This window comes from Phyllopteryx taeniolatus, chromosome 21 (assembly GCF_024500385.1).
Source record: "Phyllopteryx taeniolatus isolate TA_2022b chromosome 21, UOR_Ptae_1.2, whole genome shotgun sequence".
In the NCBI taxonomy this organism is placed as follows: domain Eukaryota; kingdom Metazoa; phylum Chordata; class Actinopteri; order Syngnathiformes; family Syngnathidae; genus Phyllopteryx; species Phyllopteryx taeniolatus.
In genome coordinates, this window is record NC_084522.1 from 15,394,493 (window position 1) to 15,419,916 (window position 25,424).

General features: G+C 40.6%; 1 protein-coding gene across 1 annotated transcript; it reads right to left on the minus strand.

Annotated features, from left to right (window-relative positions):
• Window positions 1-598: 598 nt before the first annotated feature.
• On the minus strand, window positions 599-25,329 carry vars2 (valyl-tRNA synthetase 2, mitochondrial). Its single transcript, XM_061760458.1, has 29 exons — window positions 24,743-25,329; window positions 24,406-24,487; window positions 24,190-24,290; window positions 23,929-24,056; window positions 23,753-23,819; window positions 23,254-23,351; window positions 23,087-23,168; window positions 18,122-18,241; window positions 17,503-17,611; window positions 16,102-16,190; window positions 14,522-14,612; window positions 14,225-14,352; window positions 13,956-14,059; window positions 12,843-12,924; window positions 12,675-12,751; window positions 12,405-12,492; window positions 11,881-11,974; window positions 11,074-11,144; window positions 10,869-10,994; window positions 10,690-10,794; window positions 10,133-10,201; window positions 9,957-10,035; window positions 9,366-9,496; window positions 5,407-5,559; window positions 5,023-5,268; window positions 3,912-4,023; window positions 3,562-3,758; window positions 1,169-1,318; window positions 599-831 (listed from the first exon to the last, which is right to left on the minus strand). The coding sequence occupies exons 1-29, from the start codon at window positions 24,926-24,928 to the stop codon at window positions 706-708; spliced, it is 3,291 nt and encodes a 1,096-aa protein (XP_061616442.1). The 5' UTR covers window positions 24,929-25,329; the 3' UTR covers window positions 599-705.
• Between the last annotated feature and the right edge of the window lie 95 nt (window positions 25,330-25,424).

A 25,424-nucleotide genomic window follows, 5' to 3' on the forward strand; every position in this document is an offset into this window, starting at 1 on the left:
TATTCCCACCTCTGAAAATACACCCCCCTCAGTTATTTAGCACAGTGTACTGTTAATCTCATAACTTGCTTCGGAGTGATTAGCCTCAACTTGGCATGCTAATCATTAATAACCATTTTATATTTCTGCAGATTTGCAGAATCTGGAGGCATCTTAACTCTTATTGGTCATTTGAGGTCTGTGTCTACATTGGCCTAATATGCATAATGCTAATATGCATATCAGAATATTTTTTTTTATTATACACGCTTAGTAGACAACATGTATCTATTAGGGTTCAGTTTTAGATTTTATTTGAAATTGAATGATTCAATTATTTAAAAAATATTGAATATTTTAAATCGGGTGGCAAGTTGTCTCATAAATTAAAGAAAATGTTAAAAACAATGCTATTCCATGTCTTTTAGATGTATCACCGATGTAAATATAAAATCTGGCCCAGGGTGCCACATTGGGAGTACGACAACATTTGTGTCTTTCAAATACAAACATCATGCAAGCAAACACCAGTCTGTCCATTCACATCCACACATAATCCAGATGCCTGAGAGGGTACACAGACAGTTGCTGCTCACAAGGTACATAACACATGGTGAAATAATATATATATTTTTTAATTATTATATTTTTTCAATATTATTAATTATACACCCAAGTACTTCTGCTCTTATGTCATGATTTTTCTTCTTTTGCGTTCATGTGCTCTCAAGAACTTTGTGTATGATACTGATCAACACCATCACTGGAATAGCTGCTGGTGTGATATTCTGTCATTTGCAGCACCTTCAGATGATCATCAATAGTCTTCAACTCCTGCTGAAAGGCTGAAATCTAAAATTCAACAAGAGGAAGATTCAACATGTGAAAGACGTAACCCGTAACACTTTAAAATAAAAATAAAAGTCTGAAAAATATATGTTGTTAATTTTTTTATCGTATCAGGATTTTGATACACAGTATAACATTTCCATGAATAGATACTAAATGACGTGCAGAAAACTATTTTCCAATTGTGCTCTGGTATGAAAGTCAAATGAAGGGATCCAGTTTGATTAATGCAGATGGCATCTGCTGGGGCATCAATAACAAAAATCGAAAGATACTTGGTTCATGTTTAATTTTGTAAATAACCAAGTGTTAGGTGTCCAGTGATCTGTCCAGAGTTTACCTTATTGTCCATCTGCTCCCTGATGTGTGCTGGGACTTTGGTTAGGTAGTGTGGAGATTGGATTTTGCGGAGGATCTCATCCAGTTTGGGGGCAAGCTTGCTTCGACGTTTGGTGAGCTGGGCCATTTGTTTGTCAATGTTCATGGCACTCTGGGAGAATAGTTGAATGGATAATTTATTTGTGTATTTATTCCCATTGGATTCAGAAACTTTATCTATCCCTATGGGACAATTAATCATGAAGGGCAAAACCAACCAGATACCACAGATGTTTGTGATGATAGAACAGAAAAAGATCCTTTCCCAAACTTTTCCCAAGAAGTTTGATTGAATTATCTAAAATGTATTGGTAAACAAATTAATTACAATTGAGGTGTTCAAGCCCAACATCTAATTGATTGAGTTATTAGTATTAGTAATTGATTTATTATTTTCATCCATTTTTAACTGACACACCCACTTAAGTCTGAACTGAGGTCATAAGAAATAAGCAGTCTCACACGCACACACACACAATTTTTTTTCGATTTTTTTTTTTCAAATGTAATTAAAAAAAACTAAGTCATACGTATTCACAGCCTTCGCCAATGAAACATGCAGTGTGGAGAAGGCATCCTTGGAGCAGTTTGCTAACAGAGTGGGCCAAAATACTGACAGTTGATAAGTGCACAAGTATCTTTGAGAGTTACAGCAATTGTTTGATGCAGCAATTGACTCAAAAGGTTATGGAACTAAGTAATAAAAATACCATCTTTTCTACAACCCCAACTCCAATGAAGTTGGGATGTTGTGTTAAACATAAATAAAAACAGTATACAATGATTTGCAAATCATGTTCAACCTATATTTAATTGAATACACTACAAAGACAAGATATTTAATGTTCAAACTGATAAACTTGATTGTTCTTAGCAAATAATCATTAACTGTGAATTTTATGGCTGCAACACGTTCCAAAAAAGCTGGGACAGGGTCATGTTTACCATTGTGTTACATCACCTTTTCTTTTAACAACATTCAATAAACGTTTGGGAACTGAGGACACTAATTGTTGAAGCTTTGTAGGTGGAATTCTTTCCCATTCTTGCTTGATGTACAGCTTCAGCTGTTCAACGGTCCGGGGTCTCCGTTGTCGTATTTTACGCTTCATAATGCGGCACACATTTTCAATGGGAGACAAGTCTGGACTGCAGGCAGGCCAGTCTAGTACCTGCACTCTTTTACTACGAAGCCATGCTGTTGTAACACGTGCAGAATGTGGTTTGGCATTGTCTTGCTGAAATAAGCAGGGGCGTCCATGAAAAAGACGTTGCTTGGATGGCAGCATATGTTTCTCCAAAACCTGTATGTACCTTTCAGCATTAATGGTGCCTTCACAGATGTGTAAGTTCCCCATGCCATTGGCACTAACACAGCCCCATACCATCACAGATGCTGGCTTTTGAATTTTGGGTCCATAACTTTCCAGACAGTTCTTTTCCTCTGGCACAGAGGACACGACGTCCACAATTTCCCAAAACAATTTGAAATGTGGACTCGTCGGACCACAGAACACTTTTCCACTTTGCATCAGTCCATCTTAAATGAGCTCGGGCCCAGAGAAGCTGGCGACGTTTCTGGGTGTTGTTGATAAATGGCTTTTGCTTTGCATAGTAGAGTTTCAAGTTGCACTTACGGATGTAGCGCCGAACTGTATTTACTGACGTTGATTTTCCTGAGCCCATGTGGTGATATCCTTTACACATTGATGTCGGTTTTGATGCAGTGCCGCCTGAGGGATCGAAGGTCACAGGCATTCAATGTTGGTTTTCGGCCTTGCCGCTTTCATGCAGTGATTTCTCCAGATTCTCTGAACCTTTTGATGGTATTCTGGACCGTAGAGGATGAAATCCCTAAATTCCTTGCAATTGTACGTTGAGGAACATTGTCCTTTAACTGTTCGACTATTTTTCACGCACTTGTTCACAAAGAGGTGAACCTCACCCTATCTTTGCTTATGAATGACTGAGCAATTCAGGGAAGCTCCTTTTATACCCAACCATGGCCCCCACCTGTTCCCAATGAGCCTGTTCACCTGTGGAATGTTCCAAACAGGTGTTTGATGAGCATTCCTCAACTTTCTCGGTCTTTTTTGCCACCTGTCCCAGCTTTTTTGGAACCTGTTGCAGCCATAAAATTCTAAATTCATGATTATTTGCTAAAAACAATCAAGTTGATCAGTTTGAACATTAAATACCTTGTCTTTGTAGTGTATTCAATTAAATATAGGTTGAAGATGATTTGCAAATCATTGTATTCCGTTTTTATTTATGTTTAACACAATGTCCCAACTTCATTGGAATTGGGGTTGCATACTGGCCAGTTTCATTACAAAAAAAGTGGCTGATTACTACCTGAAGATGAAGGTGCAGCTGACACGTGTGGTCCACAACACCTACAAGGCAGCCTTTGGGTGGGGGAGTGGAAGAGACAGCGGAGAGAGCTCTTTCAGGACAGTAGATATTGATGCGGGAGACTCGGCTCAAAGTCCAAACAGCAGATCCAAAGTGAAGGAGAATCTGGGCCTGACTGTGTGAACATACCACCCACACTGAAACACAGAGGAGCACGTAAACCCTAAAACAACTAACCATACTTCAAATGAATTTTTCCAAAACATCTGAATGTAACGACAAATAATATGTTAGTACCAATTATCACCAAATTGTTGAATTTTGTCAACTGCTTACTAGTGAAGACTTACTGTCAGGCTTTTCTTTGGTCAAACCACACTGAGCCCTAAGGGAGCGAGCCACTCGGATCACTTCCTGCACCAGGAGGAAATCTCTTTCCTCTTCTGGGAAATGCCAGTGTTTCTGGCATGATGGAGATGACAAAATAACCACATAAGATGTCTACCAGAGTCCTGTGTAATCTTCAAACAACACATTTCTTTTCAGTATTGATACACCAGGGGAATAACAACGAATCATAATGAGACGCGCTTCTCATATTTTGACCTCTAAAACTTTAAAACTAAAAATTATGTATATAAAAGTTCCCATTGCAGATCCATTTTATTTGATCATTCCACTAGTGCACAACAATGCTTTTGCACGCATCAGGGGCGTCGCACCTTCCATCCATCCATGCATTTTCTGAGCCGCTTATTCTCACAAGGGTCGCGGGAGTGCTGAAGCCTATCACAGCTATCATCGGGAAGGAGGCGGGGTACACCCTGAACTGGTTGCCAGCCAATTGCAGGGCCCATCTAAACAAACAACCGTTCGCACTCGCATTCACACCTACGGGCAATTTAGAGTCTTCAATTAACCTACTGTGCATGTTTTTGGGATGTTCCCGAAGAAAACCCACGCAGGCACGGGGAGATCATGCAAACTCCACACAGGTGGGGCCGGGGATTGAACCCCGGTCCTCAGAACTGTGAGGCAGACACTCAAACCAGTCGTTCACCGTGCCGCTAAGATTTAACACAGCCAAGTTCAATTTATAAGTTAGACCCTGATGAATATTGCTAGCTCAAAATGCAGCTTGAATCCTATTTTTCTCATACTTCTTTTATTTAAAAAAAATAAATTAAAAAAAAGCTAATATTCTTGTGGACGTAGTAGCGTGATGAAAAATTATGGTTTTGATATAATTTGGTTTGAGTTCAGACAATTCAACAGCAAAGAAAAAAAAAATGACTGCTTATTGTGTCACAAATTTGTATTGTGTGAAGACTTAGTGGAATTAATCTGTTACAAAGTCTCTATTGTGATTATTTTTAATTAATGAAGCTAGTCAAAAAATTAAGAGAGGAAAGTACAGAATGTATTTTGGTTCGTATGTTGAAGACGAAGTAGTAGCGGTACCAGTTGAGACGAGCGGGGGTAAGGCTGGACACACAGGCTCCTCTGGGCGGCTGCAGCTTCAGTTCTGAATGGCTGGAGTCTCTGCCACAGTTCCTCAGTCAGGAAGGGCATGATTGGGGAGAGGAGGGCCAGAGACAAAGACACACAGTGATAGAGGACGACACTTGCTGCTGGTCTCACTTTGCTGTTATTCTGCGTGACCCCTGTTCCTTCATTTTGCTCCTGTAGCACAGGTTTCACACTCTCCTACAAAACATGCACACACAGAGACAAAGGGAGTCATCTTTCCCTCTTTGCCATTTGTATACAATTTTTATACATTGTAATTGATAAAAACAATCGTGCTACTTGGGTCAAATGTACCCAATGTGTCTCTCTCCTCACCATATAGACATCACACAGGTTGTGGACCCAGAAGGAGTACAAAGCAGCAGTGACAGTGTGCAGCTCATATTCTTCAAAGGCCTTCTCTATTTCTGCTACTGTACTGTAGAGTCGGGAGCAGATCCACTGGTCCATGCTACTCAAATGAGACACCTAAAGATCAGAAATGATAAAGGCAGATAAAGGCAGAAAAAAATGAAATACTTTTATTTCCAAATAAAATATCCCCCCCCCCCAAAAAATTGTCAAAAGTCAATAGTGCGCATTATACATAGGTATAGGGTAAAATTGGGGGCGGGGGAGCTTTCACATTTTATAAATGTATGCCGCCATCTAGTGGTTATAAAAAAGCTGTTCACTTTCATTCCAATATGCCACCGCTACCTAGTGGTTATCAAAAAGGTGTAGCCTCCACTTTCATTCCAATATGACGGGTACGTATGATTGCATCTATGTAGAGCTATGCTCATATATTTACATATCCTGTGGCAGAATTTGTGAAATATAGTTTTTTTATTTTTAAATTTTAAATACGACTGATGACTGAACAGCAACAGTCATTAATTTCTTTATGGTTATGTTTTGTTTAATTATCATGATTTTCTGAAATGATTGATAGTTTAATTTGAATCCAATTAAAATAAAATTAAATGTGTTTCGCCTGACCCTTCATGTTTTCTTTGAAGAATTGTACCCATCTTACAAATTCTGCCTCGGTAATCAAACATATGAGCACAACTGTGTGTTTTCTCATCTACTATAACCCCAATTCCAATGAAGGTTGGACGTTGTGTTAAACCTAAATAAAAACAGAATACAATGATTTGCAAATCATGTTCACCCTATATTCAAAAGCAAAGATGGGGCGATGTTCACCTCTTTGTGGACAAGTGCGTGAGAAAATAGTCGAACAGTTTAAGGAGAATGTTCCTCAACGTACAATTGCAAGGAATTTAGGGATTTCATCATCTACGGTCCATAATATCATCAAAAGGTTCAGAGAATCTGGAGAAATCACTGCATGGAAGCGGCAAGGCCGAAAACCAACATTGAATACCCGTGACCTTCGATCCCTCAGGCGGCACTGCATCAAAAACCGACATCAATGTGTAAAGGATATCACCACATGGGCTCAGGAAACCAATGTCAGTAAATACAGTTTGGCGCTACATCCGTAAGTGCAACTTGATATTTTTCTATGCAAAGCAAAAGCCATTTATCAACAACACCCAGAAACGCCGCCGGCTTCTCTGGGCTCGAGCTCATCTAAGATGGACTGACGCAAAGTGGAAAAGTGTTCTGTGGTCCGACGAGTCCACATTTCAAATTGTTTTTGGAAATTGTGGATGTCGTGTCCTCCGGGCCAAAGAGGACAAGAACCCATCTGGATTCTTATGGACGCAAAGTTCAAAAGCCAGCATCTGTGATGGTATGGGGCTGTGTTAGTGCCAATGGCATGGGTAACTTATACATCTGTGAAGGCACCATTAATGCTGAAAGGTACATACAGGTTTCGGAGAAACATATGCTGCCATCCAAGCAACGTCTTTTTCATGGACGCCGCTGGTTATTTCAGCAAGAGAATGCCAAACCACATTGTGCACGTGTTACAACAGCGTGGCTTCGTAGTAAAAGAGTGCGGGTACTAGACTGGCCTGCCTGCAGTCTAGACCTGTCTCCCATTGAAAATGTGTGGCGCATTATGAAGCGTAAAATACGACAACGGAGACCCTGGACTGTTGAACAGCTGAAGCTGTACATCAAGCAAGAATGGGAAAGAATTCCACCTACAAAGCTTCAACAATTAAGTGTCCTCAGTTCCCAAACGTTTATTGAATGCTGTTAAAAGAAAAAGTGATGTAACACAGTGGTAAACATGACCCTGTCCCAGCTTTTTTGGAATGTGTTGCAGCCATAAATTTCTAAGTTAATGATTATTTGGTAAAAACAATCAAGCTTATCAGTTTGAACATTAAATATCTTGTCTTTGTTGTGTATTCAATTAAATTTAGGTCGAACATGATTTGCACATCATTGTATTCTGTTTTTATTTATTTTTAACACAACGTCCCAACTTCATTGGAATTGAGGTTGTAAATAAAAGTAGGGCTGTGAATTTCAAAATAAGACCAAGTAAATAAAAAGAAAGTATTACATGTTCAAATAAAGTGCTTAACTTCAGAATAATTCTTTGAAAAAAACTAACAAAATACAGATAATAGAGATTATGTTTTGATCATATAGGTAGAAGCAAAAACGTGCATTGTACACATGCATTATACATAGATTGAAGGGTTTTCCACAATTTTGAGGTCAACTTTTGGGGTGCGTATTACACATGGGTGCGCATTATACACGAGAAATTACGGTATACATTTCTGGGGTCTCCAGACGCAAGAGTTTTTCTACTTATTGACTTCGTCTTCAGGAATAAACTAAAATTAGCAGTACGTCCAGTATAACTGGGCCACTAGGTTCCCCCTACTGTTGCTAAATATGTGAATGCCCACAAAAATCTGCAGAAGTAAACGTTTTGTGACTATTTTAGAACTTAGAAAACTACAATCACACATCATAGCATGAACGGTTACATGAGAAGTGTCCTACTGGCTGGTCCAACGCTCGTAGGTAATATGTGTTGCAGTGGCACTGTTTCCCTTATTCTTTCTAAGCCCGTATGAACACATTAATTCTGAAGCTGCCAAAGGTAAAATTATGCAAAACATGTCGCACGTTGAAAGTTTAAACCTGTCGAATGGTGCAGGATGAAAAACATGAAAAACTCTGGGCCCGATTTACTCAAAAATGGGCGAAAACTTGATGTGAACGCTGATCTATTAACTGGGCACAACCAGAATTGCGTCTGCCAAACATGCTAAATTTTCACGCAGTTCATTTTGCGCCTTGTGGGAGGAGTATATGGTAACTGATTCATTTAGCACGCGCAAGGTGAGTTACCAAACCTGTGACGAATTGTGCTGGCTGATTTTGCATCTATAAATACCGTCTTGCAAACCTACATGCAAAGCACTAGGTCATTTCAGTGCACTGTGACAATTGGTGGTGGCCTCTCGCAGTGTAGTTTGAAACGCAATTTTATGCAGGATGAGCATATGCAGTACTTGTACATCCAATTGCCACACACTCGGAACGTGTTAACTCAAACAGAGCATGGCTTTTATGCGGTCGCTGGCTTGTGATCAATTCATTTTCTGTAAGTCAATACAGTAACATGTTTGTTTGCCTCTACTAATAAGACTTCCAATTACATCACTTCAAACTTCCTTTTGTGCTTGTGGTGATCTCCCAAATTTTCAAATGGTAAAAACCAGAGCTAGCTGAAGCGTGAAACCCTCTTTTAAACACGGCGGTGTCCATCACTTTTACACCCACTGCCAGCTGTGCAGGCATTAGTGCCCGCTATTTGGGATCTTAGTAAAAAATTGCAATCTTAGATAGTCACACGCAAACACGCCCACCAAGAGTGGGCGCAATCTATTACAATGAACACGCAATTTAGCGTGCGCTATTTGAGATCTTAGTAAATCAGCCTCTTACTGCTTTGCGCACTCTTTATCCAAAATTCAATATATATTTTTTTTCAACTGAGCAAAAATCCATTGAACTGCCAAGCCCCAGATAGGTCACTGATGGCAAGTGATATATTATACACAATGATTCACTTCCAACATAGACACGTGACAGCCTCAGAAGCGCTTCACACAGGCGCAAGTATACTGTGTATATCAAATATACACTAACAATGTGGAAAAAAATGCGTAGGAAAGGTCACATTTAGCCTTTATATTCTCAAAAAAAGACAAAGAAAGAATTATATATAGTCGTTATGGCACTGGTAACACAACAAATGGCACTTAAATAGAAATATAAAATTGTAGTAGTAATAATGACTAAATTTGAGGAAAGCTTTCCATGTTGCAAAAGCTGCATGGTTGTACCTCCTCTAGGGTCCCCACTGGTGTAGTGTTGTCCCCCAGCACGCCGAGAGTGAATCTCAGCGTCTGCCACACTTTATTACAGAAATGTCTACAGTTCAAAACCTGTGAGATTGATAGACTGATGTCTTCTCCTAAAATAGAGGCAACAAAAAAGACAGAGACATTATTTAGACAAATACACAGCATCCTCTTTTGCTGTTGTATCTTGAAAATGTAGCATCACCTCAACAACTCTTGTAATCGTCGTCATAAAAACAACAACAACAACAACAAAAAAAACTTTTGTTTTGTATTCTATTATAGCCAGATCAAATCTGAAGTTGCACCCACTGCAGACAGGAATAAAGTGTAACTCATTTTTGGAGAACGTTAGCTTGCGTCTGGACTCCGGTCGAGATGCCCCTGAGCAAGCCAATAAAACATCCGTCCTAACCTGCCAAACTCATGCACTACTACTTTGTTTGTGCACTATGGCATCTCTCTCTCTCTCTCTCTCTCTCTCTCTGTGTGGTGTGCAACAAAAATAAAATGCAGAGCGAACACTTTCCTTTGAGGAATTCAAGTGAATAAAAAGTGAGCGACAACACTCACCCATAATTTTGTGAGAGCAAAGGGCAAATCTCAGAGCATCAGTTCCGCACTGAGGGATCCCCTGAGGGAAGTCTTTCCTCTGAGGGAAGCAGATAAAGTAGTTAGCTAGAAGATGAGGTAATGAGCACACTCATTCAGCGAGAAAGGAAACCCGAACAACAGCGAGGGGATCTGACCTGAGCTTCCATGGCAATCGCCTGCTCCCTGGGGTCGAGGTTCCCCTCTTTAACTTTCTGTTGAAGCCTCTGAGAGGGAAAAAAATAAGAATTATAGAAGTGGACTTTTTTCTAACTACGACTGTTAGATGTCATATTTCTACACATGGATTTGGAAATGGAGAAAATTGTTTTACCCTTCCATTAAAGAAAGAGAAATATATATATATATATATGGTCACTGACAAAAAAAAATGTGAAAGCTCCCCCCCCCCCCATTGTACAATATAGAGTTTCAAAATACAGATGTTTAGAAATAGATAAGTTTTATTAATCACAGGGAAAATAAGGAAGATGTACCAAATTGTTTCCACAAGATTTTTGAACCACGGACCTTTCGCAATGTTAGGCGAATGTGATAATTACTAAACAACGGAAATTAAAGTAGGAAAGTCATAAGTCAATATCGGTATTTCATATATTCATTTATATATTTGAACTGTTCTCATTTGTAAAGAATGACTATAATACAACTAAAGAAACGGAGATAGTACGATGGAAGAAATTTTGTTACAAACCTCCAAGGAGACTCCATAAATTACATCCAAGGGGTTGATGACATTTCCCAAGGATTTACTCATTTTCCTACCATGTTTATCCCTCACCAAAGAGTGAAGCAGAACCTTCGATTGAAGAAGCACAAATGTGAAAAGCTGTATATACCATTTTGAATTTGAGCCGCTCATTGTCCAAGTACCTGCTTAAAAGGCAACTGGCCTGTCAGCTCTGTGCCCAGCATGACCATCCTCGCCACCCAAAAGAAGATCAGGTCACTGCCCGTCTCCAGGATGGAATTTGGGTAGAAACGCTGAAAATCTCTAGTCTGTAGAAGTTGGGTGGTTACAATCGAAAACATCGATGATGTTATTGCTGACTACAAACTGCTGGAGGAGATGCGGTACCTGTTGAGGCCAGCCCAACATGGCGAAAGGAAACAGCGCAGAAGAGAACCAGGTGTCCAGAACATCGGAGTCTGACCCATGCAGCATGCACAGAAACAATGCATCCAAACAAACAAATACAAAGACTTAATCAAACAAATGATTGTTACATTCAATTCTATTTTCAGTTTCCCAATAAATCATGTTTGTCATGTGCATAAACATGCATCTCCCTGGGCTTGCTTCGGTTTCCTCCCACAGTAAAAAAAAAAAATGTGGAAATTTGTAATGTGCCCAAAATGTTAAATTTGAATAGTTGTTTGTTTCTATGTGCCCTGCGGTTGACTGGCGACTAGTCCAGGGTATACCCCGCTTCTCGCCCGACGTCCGCTGGGGTAGGCTCCAGCACACCAGTGACCCCAGAGAGGATAAGTGGTACAGTATAGAAGAACGATGGGATGGGGTAATAATGAGTCTCGTTAAGAAACTAAATCAAACTTAAAAAAGAAAACTGAGCTACGAGAATAGCTTCAATGCACTACTACAACTCTGGAAAAATAAATTACCCCAAAATAGGTCAGTCTGGGTGTGGATGGCAATACAGTAGCTCTGTCAACGGCCTACATAGTGTGACATGATGTTCCAATAAAATAAACAAAGAGAAACATGACACATTGACCGGCGATTTGTGTTATTGGGTAAGGTGAAATGTTGTCGGCAATGCTCTGATCATTTATTTCTTCGTAGCCTACACAACTCTTGAGCATGAAAACAAAAAAATATTTCATTTCATACGATGTGGAAACAGGATTCAAGAGGTAAGTGTACCCTGAGTCAAACTGATGTCCTGTGGTTTCGCTCCGTATTTGACAGAAGCTCTCTGACGGGCCTCATCCTCATTCCTTCCCCAGACCCATTGGTCCTAACAAAAACAGAAACAGTGATATTTCCACCAACGACTGGGATCTTAGTTTTGCTCAGTGCCTAACCAATTTCTAAACCATTTTTCTATTCTGCACTACAGTATATATATATATATATATATACACACAGACACAAACCACAACTTAATGACCACTTGCACAAAATAATTACAGTATATCTGATATAACGAATATTCTGCCTCTACAAAGAAATAATAATATATTTGTTTTAAAGTTTTGACTGGCACTCATATTCATTTAACCATGTTTACTTTTGTAGTTGTAGTTGGCAACAGCACAGCATTGCACTGCATCATACTAAGAGCTCATTCAAATATTTGACTCTCAAATGCACTACTGAGAAAAGAAAACAAAACAATACTCATTAAGATGCAGTACAGTTAGACAGCCATCGTGAAAAAACCCAACCTCTTGTTTGTCAGTAGAGGGAGGAAATTCCACTGTGTAAGCAGGGATCTGATGCCCCCACCACAGCTGCCTGGAAATGCACCAATCACTGTAAAGCAAACAAAGCTGCATTGTTCACACTCGTATAATGAAACAAGGATGCATTCATCGGGAGAATTGTTATTTCACACTCGTCACAGAACAATAGATGACACACAGCTGTTCAGATGTAAACAAAAGTGAAATTACCTAAACGTTGTCAATGCGAGTCAATGATCAGGGTGATTCTACCTGATGTTGGACAGCCAGTTCTTCCATGTTTTGGTGTAAAAGGGAGGGACGATTTCCAGCTGACCCTGGTCAACAGCCTGGCAATGAAAGAGCGAGTCACACTGAAAATTGCAGCTCTCGGCCACCTCCGCTACCGAGCAAAAACATCATATCACCAAAACTAGTTACCTGTATAGCTTTTTGAGCCATTCCGTGGCAGCGAACAAACCATTGCTTCTTTAGAAGAGGCTCGAGGACATCCCCTGAGCGGCTGAGGCATATGGAGAACAATCATTTGAGTGACATAAAACACAAAAGTGGGCACTTTGTTTAAAAAGGAGGTTAAATAGGCCAAAGTCACTATTTGTGGCTTCCACATGACGGGATCTGCAACTCCCCGTTTTTTTCCCACTCACAAACAATGGACATACATGCATGGAATATAAATCAGCATGTTTGCATTGTGTATGCCTTGCTCTCCGTGTCAATTCTTATGTTTCAAGTCAGTGTTTCACAAACTATGTATTATACTTATACCCTGTTTAACATGAGATGCATCGCAGGCTCTTTTGAGGAGAATTAGGTTTAAAGCGTCAGTTTTTCCAGAGATTCATGGTAGGTCACCATCTCACATGCACAGAAATAAAGCTCATCTGCTACAAGATAAACCAATGTTTCTAAATAAATATGATTTATAAGAATGTCTTTTGGGTTTTTTTTGTTTTTTAAACTAGCCTTGGCATGAGCCACAAAAAGGGGTTATGTTGGGGTCAGCTACAAGATAATACAACCCATCGAGGGGAAAGGATTGCAGTAATCTGTCCTGCACATGGAACAGACCAATGTTTATTTTGATGACTTCGATTATGATCAATGCTATTGCAGAAAAAACATACATTATTATCGATAGATATTTGTGTGCCATGCTGCACAGAGGTCATTTTGTCTATTGCCAACTGAAACTGTCAAAACGGTCTTCTGATGTTTTCCCATCCATTCAAGCACACAATCCTAAAATCCAAGGAGAGACTTTCAACTTTAAATACGGTCAGCAACTTGTCTCATCGCAACGCATATTTCATTTGCTTGGTACAGCTGCACCTGTCAAAGCTATTAGATATTAGAAGTAGATGAACGCATATATTGATCAATTAATATTTCTCTGACACCGTCATTTATAAACTGGTCATTACAATACTCATGACATTATTTTTGTTTTTAATACAACTCTTGTATTAGAACTTTGTGATTGAGTAAGGTGTACATAATGATGCGGCCAGGCAGTTTATGGCGTTTGTTTACCTGCAAATAGGTAAGGTCATGGCGTGCTCCTTCTTTCCTCTGAACAGCTTTTTCTCAACCAAAGCATTCACTACGAGCTGTCTGGCATCAAACCGCTTCACCCCCTTAAAACATCCAAGACAACATTACATGAAGAAGTTTTAATCGTTGTCTCGGGTTCCTATTTTTCATCGGAAATATGAGCTGTAACAGAATAAATCATCTCCTAATACATTCCCATAAACCTTTTTGTAGCAAATACAACAGTAATGTCAGTGACGTTCCTGCACCTCCAGCCATTGTCCACAGAGCGGAGTCATCTTCCCATCTCCTCCAATCACAGTGAGGCGTGGCAGACTGTGTCTCTGTGACAACAAAAAGTCTGTGTGGTCATGAGCAGGAGTAACCTTCACTGCACCTAAAGACATAAAAGATAGTTCAGCAAAGAGGTCAACAAATACCAAGTCTTCCCCGTGCATATGAACAGGAAACAATATTATATATATATATTATATACTGCAGTGACGCTCCTATGAGTGTTGGACTGCTTTATTTTCTTGCGACTGTGACTCAAATTGGCATTTGACCTGTGCCGAGCTCCATGGCCACAATGTTATCAGTGACAATCGGCAGCAGTCTGTCATTGAAGGGGTGGCGGCATTGCTTTCCATGAAAATCCTGGAACAAAAAGAACATAGTAAAGCAAAGCAAATGTATGTATATAGCGCATTTCACACACACGGTAACTCAATGTGCTTTACATGATTTCAACAAATTGACAACAGAGGAAAAAAAACAGCTTATAAACATTTAAAGCAAAGAGAAAAAAATTTGAATAAAAACATTTTTAAAAATACAATGAGTACATCAATTAACATTTAAAGGTCATATGCCATCAGAATCCATTTTTTGTCTACTGTTTTATGCATAACAAAGGTCAAACTAGGTCTTTGATCTGGTTTAACTTTGACATCTATGCGGTTTTGTCGATTGAATGCAAAAGACGACAAATGCAAAACAACCGCTTCCGATTTCTGTGTATTTATGAAGTAGGCATTTAACTCATTATTCAAGTACCTGCCCACTTCGTGGTTGCTACACACTCACTCATCTCATCTAAAACTGGCTGAGAACGCGGCTGTGTCTTGTGCAAAAAGCTAAACTGGCACTACAGCCACTGTCACCAAAAATGTGTGCAACAGATGAAAGCCGCAAGCCAGTTATGTTATAGTGACTGAATGGGACCCGCCTTCAAAATATCCTTCTCTCTTTTACTAAGACGTCGGATGAAATGAACGCGAGGTCGCGAGTACGAATGCTTGGCCCGGTTTGCAGAGATTTCGCCATTCACCAACGGCCAAGCTGTTTTCCATATTTAAATTAGAGAGGATGAGTGATACAATCAGAGCAAAAGTTATTTACAAGTTGCATACTGATGAGAAATCAAACTGTCTCAACTCTAACTTCAAAATGGACTTTCTGGGTATTTTCAACCCAAATGATTTTGCAAACCTGATAAAAGGACATCAAAGGTTAGAAAAAAAAACAAAACATTTTTAAAAATCCGATGGGATGGGACCTTTAAAATTTTGTTTTTTGTTATTTTCTTCCACTTTGATGAGCCTTCCCGCATGTTTCTGTTATACAAAAATATACTCCAAAAATAATAAGAAATGTACATCTCTATAATAAATTAGCGTTTTGACAAGAATGCTGTGGGCCATTTCCAAGCGATATGATTGCACCCTATACAGATGTACATGCATGTAATACAACTGGTGGCTTTAGTTACATTATTCAAATATATCCCCTCATTTGTACACCAAGAGGCGGTGGAACAAGTAGTGGCGAGGGAGTGGGGAGGTGCTGTACAGTGCTCAGGGAGTGCTTTCAGCAAAGAGCGCAAACATGCTCAAAGATGAAATGCATACAACTTGCGACATCTCATTATCCTGCTGATAAGCAACATATGCTCAGATAGGCACCACCCAGTGCAATAAATCAGGGGTGTGAAAACACATCATAAAAGGGGCAGAGAGGCAAGCCAAAAGGTGGGTGGGCTCATGCCCCAGTTACTCCTTGGTTCCGCCACCTCGGTGTACATTTCTTTGATTTACTGATTTATCCAAATGCTTATGCATCAAAAAGTCAAGGAAAGGATTCCCGCCTGGTATCGAGGATCATCAGGGTGAACCGCTATGGCCACATCTCCCAGCATTGTCTCTGGACGAGTTGTTGAGACCATTATCTCTCCACCTGAATGGTTTGAGAAACACAGAACATAAAAGGATTATGTCGGGCCTTTTTAATAATCCCCAGTTAGGTCTAAAACACACAGTTAGGCAGATTTTTGTCATTATGGTCCATGTCTTTGGAACAGCCTTCCTGTAGATGATGCGCAGCCAATCAGCTCACGGGATAAATCCACTCGTGCTCTCATTGGTCAATCACGCGCCTTGTATGAGTGCCCGTGGCATGTACAGTACAGTGCAGGCATGTACGCAGAGACTGAGACACCGGAGGGGAAGATCATTTTATTGCCACAGCCCGGCAGAGAAAAAGATTTTCAAAGGGACGCTGAAGTTGCCATCTTAGCCTAAAGCTCACTTTTTTTCATTTGGTATAAGACAGTGTTGTTTACTATAGGTAGCATAACACTGTAGGGCCAAATGTCTTGGATTACACGGTGTTCCGACAAATGTTCCTACTTCTGAGAATCATCCTTCCAGAGTAGGAATTGACAGTTATATCTGTTGATACTGGGAAATAACTACGATTCAGTTTTAGTTGGGGTTCCAGCAATAAATGCTCAAGAAACAAAACATATATATATATATACATACATACAAAATAATTTTGAATGACACACTAAAAAACATTTTTGGGGCGAAGGTTCTGATCGCACAAGTAGGCAAATCAAATGTCATTCATTACCACCCGGCCTATAACACACATATTAATGATGCGATGCAGTTTTCAGTATTTATGAAATCATGAGCCTCTTCACATGAGTGAACACTCCATGAAGTATCGGATGACAACGTCGAGGTTTTTTTTGGGGATATATGACGGCTGCTGCTGTTGCAATACGTGTTGGAAAAACTCAAGAGCACGAGTGCACTATTCGTTTGGATGCAATACATAATGTAAACACTAGATGGGAGTAATTCCCACACATTTTCCCTTTAAAATAGAAAATGCCACGTTTTTAGCCTGCCATTTTATCAAATCCAAATTTGATTTAATCTATTTTTAACGTTGCTCGGTCTCATTTGAATTATTTATCTATTTGTTGTATGGTGGCTCTTTTTCCTCATCCTTTCCGGTAATCTCTATAGTAGGTTGTGCTACAATATTTTGATATGAAAAGTGCAATAAATAGAAACTTTGATTGATTGTGGGGTTAGTCACTTTCTGCCACACCACTCATGCAACTATGCACTTGCTTTGGCAGCAGGCTGCAGTCATGTTGACTAGAAATTCCCACAAAACACTGAAGAGTCTAAAACGTCTTGGTAATCAATTGAATACTTTTACAGTATTTCCCAACTCTGCCATCAATACTCACTGTGACCATCTATCGGGTATGCAAAGGTGAGCATGGTTCCAAACTCCACTTCATGTCCATAGCTAGGTACAGACAGCATAGTTTTCCCAGATAGTTCCTTCAAATCAACCTGAAATTTGAAAAATACATATGGTAAGAGACTTGAGCTATATTTCATTATTGAAGATGTAAACAGTAAACTGATTGAGAAAAACAAAAACTCTGATAACAACCATCACGTGATTCCAGAGCTTTCAGTGCTATCTTGTGGTATTTAAACGGATGGATTTGCGGGCCATTGTACACAAACAGGAAACATAAAACATTCACTGGGAACCATCCATCCGTCCATCCATTCATTTTCAACACCGCTTATCCTGGTTAGGGTCACGGGGCGATGGAGCCTATCCCAGCTGACTTCGGGCGAAAGGCGGCCCACACCCTGAACTGGTCGTAATGGGCAACCATTAGGTACCAAAAAGATAGCTATCAATTGCAGTCTTTTTTTTCCCCCAGTTTGATTGTATGTCCTGATAATTGGCTGGCAGAAGAGCAGAGTTGTTGTTGGCGTTATTCATAATGTTTTCTTCCTTCGCAACATCGGGGATCCACCGGACACGGACGTTATATATTTTATCACCTCTATGTCTGAGATGGCGGACTCCAGAGCACAACTCCAATTGACGAGACCCTCCGAGCGATAGATCAGACCAGCGTCACATAGACGGACGAAGGCCTCAGTTACTGCCTTACTGAAACCCTGAAACGAAAGACACAGTAACAAATGACATCAATCCTGACAATCATTCAATCCAACACCACGCAATAGTTTTAAAATAAAATCTTTAAAATAATTTCTATCGTACATGTATTTGTACAAAGGAGAATAGTTTCTCTGTTACTGCCATGCCAGATTATATACTGTACGTACTTTCATGGTCATTTGTTCATCATCTTGTGTTGGTAAGCACTAGCCTTTATACTAAAATTACTGTCCAGAGTTTTGAGAAATACTTTGCTGCACACTAAAATTATAACTGTATTAGTCAACAGCATACTATGACTTGAAAACACAGGTGTCAACCTGGTGGCCCGGGGGTCAGATCCGGCCCGCCACATCATTTTATGTGACCCGCGAAAGCAAATCAAAATGGCTCATTGTGTTCTGGTGTAATACCATTGAGTTATTTGCAAGCTTTTTTTTTGGTTACCAACACCCCTTTGAAAAGAAATGTAATAGTTTAAAACTGTTTTTATAGGCTTCTGATTTCAAAACTGGTTATTCATCAATGTGTTGTGTATACTGTATGTAATTAGAATATGTGTGGTAATCTGTCATTTATATGGGTTCACAGTCGTAGCGGCCCGCCGAGAAAAGGCATAACTACGATGTGGCCCGTAACAAAAATGAGTTTGACACCCCTGCTTTAAAACACAGGAGCCTTTCCCAATCAGAGTGATTATTAATTTATGCAATTTGAATCATCTTACAGTCACCGTTTAAGGTCTGCCAGCAAGAGATGGGTTATCAAACATCATCATCCACCCGTCCATGTTCAATAGTACTTATCCTTGACAGGGTCGTATGGAGCTAATTTCTGGACTGACTGCCAATCACGGGTCAGACATCGAGACATTCATGGGCTCAGGAACACTTCAGAAAACTAATGTCAGTAAGTACAGTTCAGCCCTACATCCGTAAGTGCAACTTGAAACTCTACTTCTTCTTTTCCTTTCGGCTTGTCCCGTTAGGGGTCGCCACAGCGCGTCATCCTTTTCCATGAGAGCCTATCTCCTGCATCCTCCTCTCGAACACCAACTGCCATCATGTCTTCCCTCACGACATCCATCAACCTTCTCTTTGGTCTTCCTCTAGCTCTCTTGCCTGGCAGCTCCATCCTCATCATCCTTCTACCAATATACTCACTCTCTCTCCTCTGGACGTGTCCAAACCATTGAAGTCTGCTCTCTCTAACTTTGTCTCCAAAACATCGAACCTTGGCTGTCCCTCTGATGAGCTCATTTCTAATTTTATCCAACCTGGTCACTCCGAGAGCGAACCTCAACATCTTCATTTCCGCCACCTCCAGCTCTGCTTCCTGTTTTCTCTTCAGTGCCACTGTCTCTAATCCATACATCATGGCTGGCCTCACCACTGTTTTATAAACTTTGCCCTTCATCCGAGCAGAGACGCTTCTGTCACATAACACACCTGACACCTTCCTCCACCCGTTCCAACCTGCTTGGACCCGTTTCTTCACTTCCTGACCACACTCACCATTGCTCTGGACGGTTGACCCCAAGTATTTAAAGTCCTCTACCCTTGCCATCTCTTCTCCCTGTAGCCTCATTCTTCCCCCACCACCCCTCTCATTCATGCACATATATTCTGTTTTACTTCGGCTAATCTTCATTCCTCTTCTTTCCAGTGCATGCCTCCATCTTTCTAACTGTTCCTCCAGCTGCTCCCTGCTTTCACTGCAGATCACAATGTCATCTGCAAACATCATGGTCCACGGGGATTCCAGTCTAACCTCATCTGTCAGCCTATCCATCACCACTGCAAAAAGGAAGGGGCTCAGGGCTGATCCCTGATGCAGTCCCACGTCCACCTTAAATTCTTCTGTCACACCGACAGCACACCTCACCGCTGTTCTGCTGCCCTCGTACATGTCCTGTATTATTCTAACATACTTCTCTGCCACTCCAGACTTCCGCATGCAGTACCACAGTTCCTCTCTGGGTACTCTGTCATAGGCTTTCTCTAGATCTACAAAGACACAATGTAGCTCCTTCTGACCTTCTCTGTACTTTTCCATCAACATCCTCAAGGCAAATAATGCATCTGTGGTACTCTTTCTAGGCATGAAACCATACTGTTGCTCGCAAATACTCACTTCTGTCCTGAGTCTAGCCTCCACTACTCTTTCCCATAACTTCATTGTGTGGCTCATCAACTTTATTCCTCTATAGTTGCCACAGCTCTGCACATCACCTTTGTTCTTAAAAATGGGCACCAGTACACTTTTCCTCCATTCCTCAGGCATCTTCTCACGCACTAGAATTCTATTGAACAAGCTGGTCAAAAACTCCACAGCCACCTCTCCTAGATGCTTCCATACCTCCACAGGTATGTCATCAGGACCAACTGCCTTTCCATTTTTCATTCTCTTTAATGCCTTTCTAACTTCCCCCTTACTAATCATTGCCACTTCCTGGTCCACAACACTTGCCTCTTCTACTCTCCCTTCTCTATCATTTTCCTCATTCATCAACTCCTCGAAGTATTCTTTCCATCTACCTAGCACACTGCTGGCACCAGTCAACATATTTCCATCTCTATCCTTAATCACCCTAACCTGCTGCACATCCTTCCCATCTCTATCCCTCTGTCTGGCCAGCCTGTATAGATCCTTTTCTCCTTCTTTAGTGTCCAACCTGCCATACATGTCATCATATGCCTCTTGTTTTGCCTTTGCCACCTCTACCTTTGCCCTGTGTCGCATCTCAATGTATTCCTTTCGCCTCTCCTCGGTCCTCTCAGTGTCCCACTTCTTCTTAGCTAACCGTTTTCCTTGTATGATTTCCTGTACTGTGAGGTTCCACCACCAAGTCTCCTTCTCTCCTTTCCTGCCAGAAGATACACCAAGTACTCTCCTGCCTGCTTCTCTGATCACCTTGGCTGCAGTGGTCCAGTCTTCTGGAAGCTCTTCCCGTCCACCGAGAGCCTGTCTCACCTCTTCCCGAAAAGCTGCACAACACTCGTCCTGTCTCAGCTTCCACCACATGGTTCTCTTCTCTGCCTTTGTCTTCCTAATTTTCCTCCCCACCACCAGAGTCATCTTACACACCACCATCCTATGCTGTCTAGCCACACTCTCCCCTACCACTACCTTACAGTTGGTAACCTCCTTCAGATTACATCGTCTGCACAAGATGTAATCCACCTGTGTGCTTCTACCTCCGCTCTTGTAGCTCACCCTATGTTCGTGCCTCTTCTGGAAAAAAGTGTTCACTACAGCCATTTGCATCCTTGTTGCAAAGTCTACCACCATCTGTCCCTCCAAGTTCCTTTCCTGGATACCGTACTTACCCATCACTTCTTCATCACCCTTATTACCTTCACCAACATGTCCATTACAATCTGCACCAATTACGACTCTCTCTCTGTCTGGGATGCTCAGAACTACATCATCTAGCTCCTTCCAGAATTTCTCTTTCACCTCTAGGTCACATCCTACCTGTGGGGCATAGCCACTAATCACATTACACATAACACCCTCAATTTCAAATTTCAGCCTCATCACTCATCAACTTGAAACTCTACTATGCAAAGCAAAAGCCATTTATCAACAACACCCAGAAACGTCGCCAGCTTCTCTGGGCCCGAGCTCATCTAAGATGGACTGATGCAAAGTGGAAAAGTGTTCTGTGGTCCGACGAGTCCACATTTCAAATTGTTTTGGAAAATTGTGGACATCGTGTCCTCCGGGCCAAAGAGGAAAAGAACCATGCGGACTGTTATGGACGCGAAGTTTAACAGCCAGCATCTGTGATGGTATGGGGCTGTGTTAGTGCCAATGGAATGGGTAACTTACACATCTGTGAAGGCACCATTAATGCTGAACGGTACATACAGGTTTTGGAGAAACATATGCTGCCATCCAAGCAACGTCTTTTTCATGGACGGCCCTGCTTATTTCAGCAAGACGATGCCAAACCACATTCTGCACATGTTACAACAGCGTGGCTTCATAGTAAAAGAGTGCGGGTACTAGACTGGCCTGCCTGCAGTCCAGACCTGTCTCCCATTGAAAATATGTGGCACATTATGAAGCGTAAATTACGACAACGGAGACCCCGGACTGTTGAACAGCTGAAGCTGTACATCAAGCAAGAATGGGAAATAATTCCACCTACAAAGCTTCAACAATTAGTGTCCTCAGTTCCCAAACGTTTATTGAATGTTGTTAAAAGATAAGGTGATGTAACACAATGGTAAACATGACCCTGTCCCAGCTTTTTTGAAACATGTTGCAGCCATAAAATTCTAACTTAATGATTATTTGCTAAAAATAATAAAGTTCATCGGTTTGAACATTAAATATCTTGTCTTTGTAGTGTATTCAATTAAATATAGGCTGAACATGATTTGCAAATCATTGTATTCTATTTTTATTTATGTTTAACACAAGGTCCCAACTTCGTTGGAATTGGGGTTGTACATTAAACATAAAAACTAAATATATTAACACTTTATGTCACAGGTCCACAACAAGCAGACCCCGGTCCGGCCAGATCCAGACGCCTTCCTATACAGCCACATTAGATTATTTTGACAAACGCTTGTTGTTTCACCACTGTGTTTTACCTGCATATTTACTTGTCTAAATTTAATATGAACAGATTTCTGGAAGCTTTTCAGGTGATTAAGGGAGTAATTTTGAGTAAAGTTTAAGTTACCAAATATGGTTTATTTCCATGTAAAGGCTTACGAGAATTGAATTAAATGTAACATAATTGTATGTGTAATTAATAAGTGGAGTGATTCTATTTTGTGACCCATAGATTCTGTTTGATTCAGTACAGTTCAGATGTGTCGTACTTTATCCATGGTGAAACAGGCTCTACTCCAGTCCAAGGAAGCGCCAAGTGTCCTCAGCTGGTGATATATCTCATCTCCTTTCCTGACACAAAACCAGTGAAACATATATTTAGAAGTGATCACACGGCAAATATCGGCATCGACAAAAGATAAAGATGAAGACTCACTCATTTTTCCATTTCCAAACCTCCTGTAAAAACTCCTCTTTTGTGAAGTCTCGCCTGCACTTCCCTTGTTCTCGAAGCAGCATCCTCTCCACTACACTCTGATTCAAACATGTGAGATTAAGGTGCAGTGTTTCAGGACCAAATATACAAGACAGCCTTCGATGTATCATTCTGACAGCTGAGCGTCCAATTCTAGCTACAAATACATTATGGCCGCTTAACAGGTCCTCTGAGATCAAAGGCTATCGAGTGGAGTTTAAAATAAAAAAAAAAAAAGAAGCATTTACAGAGATAATACATTAAGTAGTTTTCATTGACTGTCTAAGAGGTATTCATTTGAAATATTCATTGTTTTAGTTGATGACGTAAATGAGCAAAACATTGCCTCGTGTCAGGTTGCATTATCTTTAAACCAATGGTAAAAGTTGATAGAATGATAGAAAATCTCCTTAAATACTAAATTATGACAAAAGAGGGGGGACAAACTGAGCTGCTTTACCTGTGTTGCTATACCAGCGTGGTCACAGCCAGGGACCCATAGTACTCTTTGGCCCTGCATCCTTCTCCTAGCAGTTTGAACAAAGCATAGAGTAATGCCTTATCCATCGTTCATCCAGCAGTATTATAAAGCAGTCATCATGAAGGCAACAGTCTGCATCTGCTTTTGGCATTTACCATCGAACTAAAGCATCTTCTATTGCTACAGTCAGAGCATGGCCCAGATGCAGAGTCCCTGTCACGTTTGGTGGCGGTATACACAAAGAGAAGTTCTGATCCACCGCATGAGATAACTCCTGAATGTCCTATAAAAAAAGAAATTTAAAAAAAGTGTGTCGTGCATACTGCAACCTAAATGGACACATCTAAAAAAAAAATGGATGTTATCATCTACTTCAGGCATCAGCAATATGTTGCATGATGTTTAAAATATCTCACATGGTGCTCGGGGCTGAAGAATCCTTCCTTCTCCCACCATTGATACCAGCTGGATTCCACATACTCTGGGCTGTATGAGGATGGGAACGCCAAGCTTGTATCTGCCAATGCACATTTATATGTAGGGGTTGGTGGTGGGGATTAAATACTGCAGAGATTGACAACAAATAAACTGATAGTGGGGTTGGGGGAGGGGGCAATTTTGGATAAACTCACCTTTCTTTGCTCCACGTGATGTAGGAGCAGTGTAGAGAATTCTCTCCTTCGCACTCCATTTGATAAGGTCCTCTTCAGCAGTCTGGAAACAAAACATGAAAGTTGAATAAAAACTGCCAATGAGACTTTACAAAAAAAAAAGACAAATGCACAAGCAACCATCACACTAATGTTTGGAGGTCTTAAGATGAATGTGAATGTATTTGAAAGGGGGTAGCCAATGGACAATTACGTTGTGAGCTCCCAGAAACTGCTTATAGGGAGTCTGACATGCAGAAGTCGCTATGATTGCAGTACTGTACATAGGAACGTACAGATTCGTGTCGCTCCAACTTACAAGGTGTTGAGTGAACAATATGGCGTTCTCCCTGTTTTTCTTCCGCTTCAGTTTTTCAACTTGAAGACGAGAATTTGAGTTGGACTTGGAGGCGGACAATGTTGAAGGCTTGCGCGAGTGACTGGAACAGAGTCTGACGGCTTCTCTCCGCGCGAGCCTTAAAACAGGACCTACCCTCCACATCATGAATGACAAGCTACACACGGAGCCGGTATATATATATATATATATATATATATATATTTTTTTTGTATTAAAATATAATTTTAAAACAAAGAAATTGAAAATCAGCAATACGTTTGAAATGTAAGCAGTATGTTTATCTGAGCCGACTCTTCATATTTACAGGATGTGTTTTCAAAGCTCTGAGAAACGCCTTCAACGACCTTTAAATCCCTCTTCCGTGTAAATTCCGCATTTCTTTAATGTTACTAGTTATGCTTATAAACGCTACGTTAGCATAGTCCCGCAATCAACATGCAACTTGAACATATTTCGTAAGCTAAAAAAAAACAACCTAATAAAATACTTCATGTCAACATAAGAATGCTGTTTGACGACGGTCTATTTTGAGTGAACGGACGACAGGAAGTCACTGCTGTCCGTCTACAAATAGCTTCCCCCGCGTCAAACCATGCTGTAAATACATAAAACTGAAATAGATGAGCCTGTTGGCCTTTCA